The sequence below is a fragment of the Dipodomys merriami genome, unplaced genomic scaffold (assembly GCF_024711535.1).
Source record: "Dipodomys merriami isolate MVZ:Mamm:240054 unplaced genomic scaffold, mDipMer1.0.p SCAF_5, whole genome shotgun sequence".
Taxonomy (NCBI): Eukaryota; Metazoa; Chordata; class Mammalia; order Rodentia; family Heteromyidae; genus Dipodomys; species Dipodomys merriami.
Window position 1 is genome coordinate 71,257,582 of NW_027206068.1, and position 11,581 is coordinate 71,269,162.

Genomic DNA, 11,581 nt, shown 5'->3' on the forward strand with positions numbered 1-11,581 from the left:
ATGGAAAGCAACATGACAATGATTACAGAGTTCATCCTGCTGGGATTTCCAGTCGGCCCAAGGATGCACTTGGTCCTCTTTGGCCTCTTCTCCCTGTTCTACGTTTTCACCCTGCTGGGCAATGGCGTCATCCTGGGGCTCATCTGTCTGGACCCCAGACTGCACTCCCCCATGTACTTCTTCCTCTCCCACCTGGCCATCGTGGACATCGCTTATGCCTGCAACACGGTGCCCCAGATGCTGGTGAACCTCCTGCATCCCGCCAAGCCCCTCTCGTTTGCTGGATGCATGATCCAGACCTTTCTCTTCCTGACCTTCGCTATCATAGAGTGTCTGCTGCTGGTGGCCATGTCCTACGACCGCTACGTGGCCATCTGCTGCCCGCTGCGCTACTGCGCGCTCGTGAGCTGGAGAGTGTGCACCGGCCTGGCCGCGGCTTCCTGGACCGTCGGCGTCCTCCTCTCCTTGGTTCATTTAGGGTTCCTTCTACCACTACCCTTCTGCAGGTTCCAGAAAATCAACCACTTTTTCTGTGAAATCATGGCTGTCCTCAAGCTCGCCTGTGCCGACACCCGCACCAATGAGACCCTGGTGCTGGCCGGGGCGGCGTTCGTGCTCGTGGGGCCGTTCTCCTCCATCGTGGCCTCCTACACGGGCATCCTCACAGCCATCCTGAGGATCCAGTCCCGGGAAGGCCGCAGGAAGGCCTTCTCCACCTGCTCCTCCCACCTCTGCGTGGTGGGGCTGTTCTATGGCACGGCCATGATCACGTACGTGGGACCCAGGACCGGCAAACCTCAGGAGCAGAAGAAATACCTCCTGCTGTTCCACAGCCTTTTCAACCCCATGCTCAACCCGCTCATCTACAGTCTCCGGAACTCAGAAGTGAAGACCAGCCTGAAGAGACTGCTCCGAATGCAGGCCGATGGCTAAGAGGAGCACCACACCATGACTAACACGGATCCGGACTTGTAACTACTGGGAGCACGAAGACTCCCTTAGAATGTACTCATTCCCCGAGACCTGAGCCGCTGACGGGCTGAGTCGGACGATGAGAGCTGTACTCTGGAAATCTATGTTCCCAAGTATTACTCACAGCCACGATACTCATATAATCGTGGTGCCACTTTTATTTGATGCTTCTGAATTAATGACCCAGCTCCTGATCTCTTCCAAGTGTTTTGTTCATCCCTGAAGGGGATAAACACGTCTTATCATCCACTATGTTGTAAAGGATTGTATGTCCCATGCCCCTCCTTAGAGATCACAATTTCTATTAGCAGAGCAAAAGCTGGTTAAAAAAATATAATAACCCTGCTTTCCAAACTTACTTGAACATGTGATTTTTTTTCATACACATATTTTCTATTTCCTGAACCAAGGATATCTTGATCTTGATGGACTCATTGAGAATGCTTTTAGAAATTCCTTACTAGGGCAAGTGATTTTTCTTCCTTTAAAGATGAGCTGCTAGAGAGGAGGTGCGTTGAGCACCTTAGCCCAGCTTGGTGCCTGTGAGAATCTATTTGGTTGTAGAACATGAGGGTCTCTGTCTCTGCTCTTCAGTGGCAGATGAGTTATAGGTAATGAATCCAATCAACTCCTTCTGCATGAATCAGCATGCCTCAATAAGTACCTCAAGAAATAAATTTATAGCTAGGCACTGGTAACTCACACTTGTAATACTAGCAACTCAGGAGGCTGAAATCTGAAGATCATGGTTCAAAGCTAGCTCAGGTAGGAAAGTTTATGAAGGTCTGTGAGATTCTTATTTCTAATTAAACCCCCCAAAAAAGCCAGAAGTGGAGCTGTGGCTCAAATGTGCAACTAAAGCTCAGGAACAATATCCAGTCCCTAAATCTAAGTCCCAGTATTAGCACAAAAACAAGAAAAGAAAAGAAATAAACTCATTCAATTTTAGCACCTTAGATTAAAAACCAATGTGGAATTTAGGATATCACTGTCTGGTATTACCACAAATCTACTATGTACTGTTTACAAATATTCTCTGTATGTTTTCCTGTTCTTGAATATACATGAAACCAATGTGAAATCTTCTGTGTTAGAGCTTTAAAAATAAAAAGAAACCTGAAAAACACAGATATTATTACTTACACAGGTAAAAATGGTGTCAGCTTCATATGTGGTAAAAGCATAAGTTTTAAATGATGCATTTTCCAAGGTTAAAGTTTGGTACCATAAACATTTATATTTACTTCATCTTCAATTGCTTTTAACTCTCATAACTGATGATCATATGATATTGAATATAGAAATCTGCCAAAAATTGAAGGTGTCTTTTATTTTTTGTAAATGTTTTTTGAGCTTGCCTCTATGTTTTTTTTTCTCTTATGTGTTAGTTCCCTGACTTCCATATTCTCTGTGGAATTGTTGGAATATAAAATGGGAAAAAAAATTTGACTAATGCCTCAAGACGTTCTAATAACAAGGAGCCATTATTTGCTACCCCTCAAAGTGTTTCTTCTTCAGACGTGGAGTCTCAGCACAGGCTGAAATGCACCCCAAATTGGCAACTATGACAGGTTTTACACAAAGTCAAGCCATAACACTAGCAAGGCAGGGATCACAATGTAAGAAACTGCATGACTTATTGATGGATTGATAGGAGATCCTCAAAATAAAACTCTGGCATGTTTGTGTCTGGTAAAGTAATGAAATAAAACTCAAGTGTTTTCAACATAGATAATGCAGGAAGCTTCCAGTAGGACCTTGCATGCGTTCTTAACTTCCCTACCATGATATACTAAACTCAGATTTTTCTCCTCTTCAAGACAAAGGTGAGAGACTATTTCCATGGGGTACCTGCATCCATGGCTTGGGATCTCGAAGATCATGAGCCAAGAGGGACTTATTGGCATCCCCAGGGATACCTCAGGCCTCTCTAGCAGCTCCCAGCTTGGCATGTGGCTTGAAATCAGATAGATCGTCAGGATATAGTCTTCTAACTTCTGCTGCAGCTGGAGGGGTCCACATCACACCAGGGTGTGAACATCAGGGCCTCACTGTCTGGTCCACCCCAACCATCTGAAAACGGGGATGGCAGCAATGCTAGGGATCATGAGATTCAAAGGATGCCACGTGTTTGGGAGCCTTTGTGAGAGCTGCTGTCTCAGAGGTGCGCTCTGTGGTCCTCTGTGCTTCCTAATTGTGTATTCTGCTGGGGATGAGAGCAGACAGGGAGGACAATTGCTTTCCTCCCAGCATGCATGGTGTCTCAAGGCCCTGCACCTCCACTGAGCCATCTAGAGCTGCCAGCTAGACCCTCAGAGAGTAGAACTTTCCTGAGCAACCTGCTGCCTCTCAGTTGGAAATAGAAGTGAGAATGCTGTAACTCCACAGCGATGAGGAAACAGAACTCGTGTTCTATTCAGTCTGTGGGTGTTTCCATTCTGAGGGCCTTGTGTCCCTACGTGGGAACCAACAGGACCACCTACTATCACTCTACCATCCATCCTCCCAGACGGGCTGTAGTAATATGTGTTCGGTTAACTTTCACGATGTCACTGGCACCATGTTAGCGATATCAGGAAGGGAAGTCAAATCTATATGAAATCTATGGGAAACATCCATGCTCACCACTCACAGTCCATGAAAACGGTTTTGAGAATGAGAGTGGCATATTTGAGGGTGAAATGATGGAGCATTTGACTAGTCTTTTTGTTTGTTTTCATTTTGCAAAACTATCCATGTGAAAAAGATGTATTTGGGATGATGATTCTAAACACAGATAAAGAATTACTACATTATGGGTTTAGATAAAATACTTTAAATCATTTTTCTATTACAGAAAATTATATGAAGCTATTTTATGGTGTCCTACTGAGTTTTAGGAACAATCACATGAGTTGGTTATTTTACAGGTTACAAATTTAATTTTGCCATAGCGTATCTACGTCATATACTTACCCACACTGAACATAGCATTAAAGGTTAATTAGATGCCTCGAATGTATTGATAAGTATGTGTACTTATTAGATTTTCTATAATCTGCATGTGAGTCTTTGAGACAGGGATGGAAAGATGTCAGCAGAGAGACTAAGGTGTCAGGTAGTCATGTAATAAAGCTGGAGAGAGTTGCAGTCTCCCATAATTCATTCAGATTTATTTTTAGAGGTTATCTTTTGCCAGGAGGTTCCAAAGCACATTTTCACAATAAAATCTTTATGAGCACAGTGCCATCAATGCCTGGTGTTCTTTAGTGCTCAAGACATAGGATACATTTTAAACAGATTATTGAATAGGTTGCAATCACAGAAAAGTGATTCTTCATTCTTCCTTGTCCTGTTTTGATACCTCTGTGATGTATGTATCTACTATAACTCAGAATTCAAATGTTATCATGTGTATATAATATGAGTGTATATGTTTTCTAAGAAATATTGAGACTCACAATATCCTTTATATCATTCACTGGAGATAATTTTATCCACTGTCTCCTTCCTCCTTCCCATTTCAAAATTTTCTACCTTGTATACATAAATCTGAAAATCATATTGTTCTCCATTAGTGCCCACACTGGTTGTCAATCAAAAATAATTTTAGGAACAAAAAGTTGCTATTTCTTTGGGTGAAGTCATATAAAGCACTTTCTAGACTGTAGTTACCATTTAAATAGTTGCATTGACTCAAATGTGAATCATACTCTAGCAATTTAAATTCTTTCCTTTTATGGGACTATTGTCACTTCAAAAGTTCCTCTATTGTTTTTTTTAATAATACCCAGTCATTCTCTTACAGAATTGCTCATATGAACTCTGAAATAATCTATGTATCATGGTTATTATTTATTTAAGTGTGTGTGTGTGTGTGTGTGTGTGTGTGTGTGTGTGTGTGTGTGTGCTGGTCCTGGGGCTTGAATTAAGGGTCTAGATGCTATTCCTGAGGTATTGTTTTTGGTTCAAGGTTGGTACTCTGCCACTTGAGTAAACAGCTCTACTTTCAGTTATGTTTTAGTAGGTTTATTTGGAGATAAGAGTTTCATAGACTTTTGTGACCAGGCTATGTATATATGTGTGTATAACTATATGTGAGTATATACATAACTATATAACTGACTATAACTATATATATATATATATATATATATATATATATATATACCTATAGATATACACATATAATTCCAGCAAGTAGCTCATATTGGGATATTACCTAGAAAGTCTGACACCCAAATCACCTGTACTTAATCACAATATACAGTAGTATATTCATGTATTATATATGTCTTCTCAACTAAAGAAGACTATCCTGTGTTAAGTGAAGGAAGATTTCCTCATAACCAAATGTGTGTCACAGCTCTCTGCTCTGTGCTCTATAAAGCTGGGTGGATGGATTAGAGTTAGAAACATGGGATGCTAGCTTTCCTGAACTGTGACTTCTGTGTGCAGGCACAGGAAGTACTGGGCTTTAAGAAAACCTCAAAATGTGGAGAAGTTGAGGATAAAGATTGTACTCACTGAGCATGGAGATTTAGTTCAGGTTTGATCCAGAACTAAGACAGAAAGGGATCTACATTTGCTGAACAGAACAACTTAACTCAAAGTGAAAGTTGAAAAGGCAGAAGTGTTCCCAAGACCTGTGGCTCCAAGGACAGAGAGGCTCTCCCTGTTGACCAGCTCCATGAGCAGAACAGTGAAATCATGTCAGAAGAGACGCTAGTTAGAGTCATTTCTCACCATTGCCTCACCAACAAATGGAAATAGAGTAGAGGTTTCACCACATAGTCTTCAAAAATATCTTTCTACTGAGCAACAGGCATGCAGATTTCACTTTTTGTGAATTGATTATAATCTTTTAGGTGATTGTTTTTTTATAAATACCACATGAAAGACTGGTAGCATTGAATCAAATTTCAGTATGCCAGACATAAGATGGGTTATCATTCATTGGTCTCCTGTATTTCTAGATATACACAGTTTTCGCAAAAGTTTCTTCCAGAATGATAATTAATAATTAATCACATCTCATTCACACTGACCACACAGGAGCTGCAGATGTTTTTCAGAAGGTATTATGCTGATAGTGTAGTTCAAGAGGTAGAGTGTTTGCCAAGTATATGTGAAACCCTATGCTCAAACCTATGAAGTACAACTAAAAAGACAGAGAAGATATTGAGTACTTAGTATTAAAAGGATGATGTATATTACTTTCTGCCACAGAGAGAATAGCAATATGAGTCTCCCCAAAGGAGTGTGCCATATTTCTAAACCCTACAGCTGTGGTGCACCGTGCTGGTGGCCATGTGGAGGGTGTTATTTTTCCTCTTTCCTTGAAAGAAGGTCCAATAGTTTGAACTGTAAACCATAATAATGATTAGAATGGTACTCTGTACACCCTTGTAATTGGGTTTGTACCGTCTTTGGAATATGCAGTGGTCACATTATCATCTTCATTATCGGCCCCAATATCTTGCCATGTTATGCAATGTAGACCAGAACCTCTCCCTTATGGCCTGTTTTCTGAAGGACGTGTAAAAAATACTGTTTTCAACTGAGTAAACCTGACTGGTAGATCTGACTAGGTGATAGAGGTTTTGACATTCAGATTTCTAATCATCTTCTTTAGCTGGCTGATATAGCGGCCATCACACCACAGGTTACATAGTAATACTATAAAGAATCATTGTTAAATTTATGGTGCATGGAAAAAAGGGAGAGGAAAGCGTAAGGGCAGTAAGCTGTCTGGTGAGGCCTCAGTCCTGACCTCTAATTTCATGACAGCATGATTTCATGACTTGCTATGCTGTTTTCTGCTTTGTTTTACCTGTTGTCATTGTTTGCTTCTTACTTTGTCTGATGTGGTGGAACTACGAGAAGAGTGGTGCTGTTGGCACAGTCTGTGTGAGAACCGGCAGAGAGCCAGGATGTTTGGGTTCTATCAGAGATGGACACAATCGAAGGTGAATTTCTTGTTTTTCTGCTCACACACTTGGCTACTGACTGGATGTGTGAGATTTTCCCACATATCAGGAAATCGGTCATCTGGTGTCTGCCATCAACTGGATGTTCTCTAATAGAATTCACTTCTTGCACTTTACCTGAAGTTAACGTCAGGCCTCACCAACTCCAGGGCTCATTTCCTCATCCAGAGAGCAACAAGTCCAAGTTTGTGGCCTGTGCTTCTGGCTGACCAGCTATAACTCTGGGTTCAACTCCAAATCCACTAGAGATATACTAACTGTCCACATGCCCCATTGGTACAGTCACATCCCCACTTAAGTGGAAGAGGGTTTCATAGGCAGTATTATTCTAGAAGTTACACCCAAAGAGACAGGTGGGCAGAGAAACAAAAGCCTATATCCTTGCAGATGCTGTGTCTCTGTTAAGGTAACTCAGCCACCAAAACAAGTAAGGGGTGCTCTCACAAAGTTTGCTTTTTGTCAGAGGCTGAAGAATTGTTTAAGTTTCCTGAATTGCATTTTTTTTTTTGGGTCCGGTTGTGGGGCCTGAACTCTGGGCCTGGGCACTGTCCCTCAGCTCTTCAACTCAAGGCTAGCGCTCTACCACTTGAGCCACAGTGCCGCTTCGGGCTTTTTTTCTTTTTGCATATGTGGTGCTGAGGAATAGAACCCAGGGCCTCAGGCATGCAAAGCAAGTACTCTACCGCTGAGCCACCTTCCCAGCCCCTGAGAATTGCATTTTTATTAGGACTTCACAGGAAGATTACTTATGTTTGTGACTGGTCACCTGGGTGTGAGACAAAGTGATCACAGGTTACCTGGCATATGACAGGGAGCACTTTTGGGGCGGGGAGAGGGGGGAGGGCAGGTGGTGAAGGGGACTTCTCTAAGGGAATGTGTATTTCTTCCCATCATGGAAATGCACACTCTGAGCACAGGTGAGATGCTGGCCTATCAGGGTGGCCCGGCCGAAAGTCCTCTGGGTTTTTGTGGTATCAGAATGGTGGGTACTGACATAATGTCTTCAGTGTGTCAATGTTGCCACGGGCTCCTATGGAGTTCCTAACTTTCCTTTAGACACAGAAAAGGAAAGGAGGAGAATACACCAGCCAACAGCTCAGTGCTCCCTCCTCCCAGGACGGGCAGCCTGCTCTCTGGGCTGCCTGGGGAAATCTTCTTCCCAGGAGAGCAGGGTCCCTGAATCCTGCACCATCCCTCTCTCCCAGCGAATGAAGGTTTCCAAAAGGTGACCTACCACAGAGGTTTGTGACTAGTAGAGCTTGCTTCCTGCAGGTGTTAATGAGCCCCACCGGGACGCCTTGGCCCATCTTATAATCCCCACTCCACCCCTCCCTGCCTCGTGCTTTCCCGCACCCGTGGAGCCTCACAGGCCATCCGATGGGTTTCAGAGCGCCTTGTTCGCTCTGCTGCTGCTCTGGGGCTCGCCTGGCCTCACACAGCAGCCAGGCCGCAGAGGTGGCTGCAGAGGTCACAGTGACCTTCGCGGAGCTGACCCTCACTGGCCCCTCATCAAGTGAGCTTGGGGTGGCAGCCAGGCTGCGAATCGAGGGATTCAGATGATGCCAAGACCCAGAACGAGAGCAGCCAGGTGCCTCGCGAGTGTCTGGGTTTTCTAATCGTGTGTCTGACAGGAGGTGAGATAGACATAGAATAGGACAGCTGCTTTGTCTTTTCCTCCCGGCAGAGCTGGGCACGCACAGTGTCTCGGGGCCCAGCCAGCCTCTCCACGGGGTCCTGAAAGGGCTTGGTGGAGTCTCCAGGAATGAAGACAGCTTTCCTCTGGATGCTACTGCCTGGCAGGCAAGCACAAGCCCGGTTTCGGCAGCTCCACAGAAGCTCTGGGAACAAGAAGCCCCATGTCCCAGCCTGCGGGTGTCTCCCCTTCTGAGATCCTCGAGTCCAAAGGCTGGCACTTGCATTTTATTTTACCATCCATTCCACCCCCACCCTCCCCAAGGCCGCAGCAACTAGGGTTAGGTGAACTTTCACTGTGACTGCTCTGGTTTACTTTAGGATCGAGAAAAGATATTAAATTCTGTTAATGCTGAGCGTATTTCCTCGCCATCCATATCTTCACGTGAATAGTTTTGGAAAAATTAGTGGCATTAGTGGCACACTGGACAGGCACATCAAATATTTAACATTGGGTTGCTGCTCCGTCCCCTGTGCAGAAATATCCCTATGACACACATTTGTTCATGAATGCTGATGCTAAAAATGATAAGGAATTTGTGTTTTGGATTTGGAAGCCATCCATGAAATCGTTTTTCCTATTTAATGGTAATTCCAGGAGTGTATGTTAGGCTATAATGTTACATCTTCAGGAAATTACAAAAACTCATTCTTTTGTAAATGATGAATTTAATTCTTCCTAAGTATGCCCAAGTATATGCTACATTTAAGAAGAAATATATTTTCAAGAAACATGAAGCTAAATGAATAATACGTAAACTTAGTCTTCTTTTTTTCAATGAGAATAACATTAAAGACAATTCTCGGGCATCAGGATTGTACTTAATAAAAGGTGTTCATGTTAGATTGTCTGCAGTTTGCAGGGTGAATCTTTGAGATGAGGATGGAAAGATGAGGAGAAAGCAGTGTTGGAAGTCCGTTCAGTGAAATGAAAAACACGACAGAGTTCTCTAAATTTAAGAGGATGTTTATATTCAGTGTCTACCTTATTTTTTCTGATCCTTTGCTCATGAAGCAAGCATTGATGATGAGATTTTCACAAGGGCAGGTTTTTATCTTTTAAAAATGGCTTCTTCCTTAGCAAATTTATAGATACTAATTTGCCATATTTTAGCTTCTGAAGCCATACATATGTACATACGAACATTAAAGAACATCACACTGCCTGAAATCCACTTTTCGAAAACTGAACTGCAATCTAGCTCGGTGGGGAGTCACCTTTTAACCTCCTTCCACCTTCTGAAAAATAAAAAAGCTGTTTGGTTTTCCTTTGATTAACACATAATTGTCTATTGATCTCAAATAAAACTAAACAAATATATAAGAGTAGTGATTCTGTTTTATTGTTACTTTAAAGGTGATGTACAGAGGGGTTACAGCTAGGTAAGTCAGGTATAGAGCACATTTCTTTTTGACAGTGTCACCTCCTCCCTTGTTTTCTCTGAGTTCCTCCCCCCCCCCCCCCCGCCACAAGTTGTATAGTTCATTTCCAACATAGTGTCTCGTGAGTATCGCTGCCCCATGTGTTCACCGTTTGTCTCACCATTGTGTGCTCCCTCTCCCCCTCCCCCAAACAGATAAACTGACATACAAGACAAAGGCATAGAAACTAAAAACAGTGACAAAGGAAAAAAAAAACTAACCAAAAACTTCTTGTAACTAGAATATGCCTATAAATCTACAAGTAAACACACTGGATGGTAAGGACAAAAAAAATACATTTGGTCATGATAAATTATACAGGACTCTTGACATTCACCCAGTGAGACCAAAGGAGGATTTCTAAGGAGACGATCACATATAAAATGATTTATATTGAAATGAAGTCCAAGGAATAGAAACAAGAGTAGTTATTCTTCAATTCAAGTGTTTAATGCTTTGTGAATCCTTCAGGTTTTCTCATCAAATTATAAAGATCTTAATTTTTAACAGACAGAAACTTTCTGAATCATAGTAATTATTTCCTTTGGGAGGAAGTTGTTGAGCTTGGCATAATTATAGTAGTCTATATTTTCAAGAAATTGGATCAGCTGCAACAACAATATCTCAGTGTTTGTGTTTTTTTATGTATTTGTCATTAAGGAAATATGTATTACTTGATGATAATGTGAAAGAAATGAAGGTTTTTAAAATAAATCAATAGTGAAATAATAGGTTGCCATGCTAAATATATATACTAATGAACTTTGACCATTTTACTTGTCTTTCCACTTAGCTCTCAAAATTCACAGCCAAATATTGTCCTATGCTTTTGTGTTTGAAATTAGAGACAGTATCTAACTACAGAAATTTTAATAATAACCTAGCATCAAATTAATCTGTCATGTGAGAGGAGTTTATAAATACATACACATATATATGATTATTTTCATGTGAAGATGATCTGATCATTTATCAATAACACATATAAAAGCAGGCATCTCACTTGGTAGGAAGGAATTTGTTTCTTTGCTAAAATGGGCTTCTATTTATCCTCATTGGCTCCTCACCTTTGCATCCAACTTTGGAAATTTTGTTTAGGAACTTCATCATGCTATCTAAAAGCACAATTATGACCATGCATAAACCAGAATATTCAAATGTCCATTTCTTTAAAATCTAAGTGAAAAATGAGCAAAGAATTTTTCTAATTGTTCCATTCCTTCTTTGCAGAATATCTGCTCAAGGAAAGGAATTGGTGGGTGATTTGAGAACATGGAATCAGAGTAAGAAGAATGTAATCAGCGGTCCTCCTGGGTAATTTTATTGATTACTATTCCCCCAAACCATCTCTCTGGACATAGATATTCATTCATCACATGCCAGGATTCTTGTGCTATCTACTTGCTTTCCTCTTTTCATTCCTCTGAAGGTCGTGATGTGTGTAACCAAGTGCTACACCACCGTCTATAATCCAGGTTGACCTCTATCCATCTTTTCCTACTCTTTCTCCACATAGCAACCTCATA

The 11,581-nt window shown here is 41.8% G+C and overlaps 1 protein-coding gene across 1 annotated transcript; it reads left to right on the plus strand.

The window, feature by feature from the left end:
• LOC138810224 (olfactory receptor 2A7-like) lies at window positions 1-933 on the plus strand. The gene has a single exon (XM_069997384.1). The coding sequence runs from the start codon at window positions 1-3 to the stop codon at window positions 931-933; it is 933 nt and encodes a 310-aa protein (XP_069853485.1).
• Window positions 934-11,581: the final 10,648 nt, after the last annotated feature.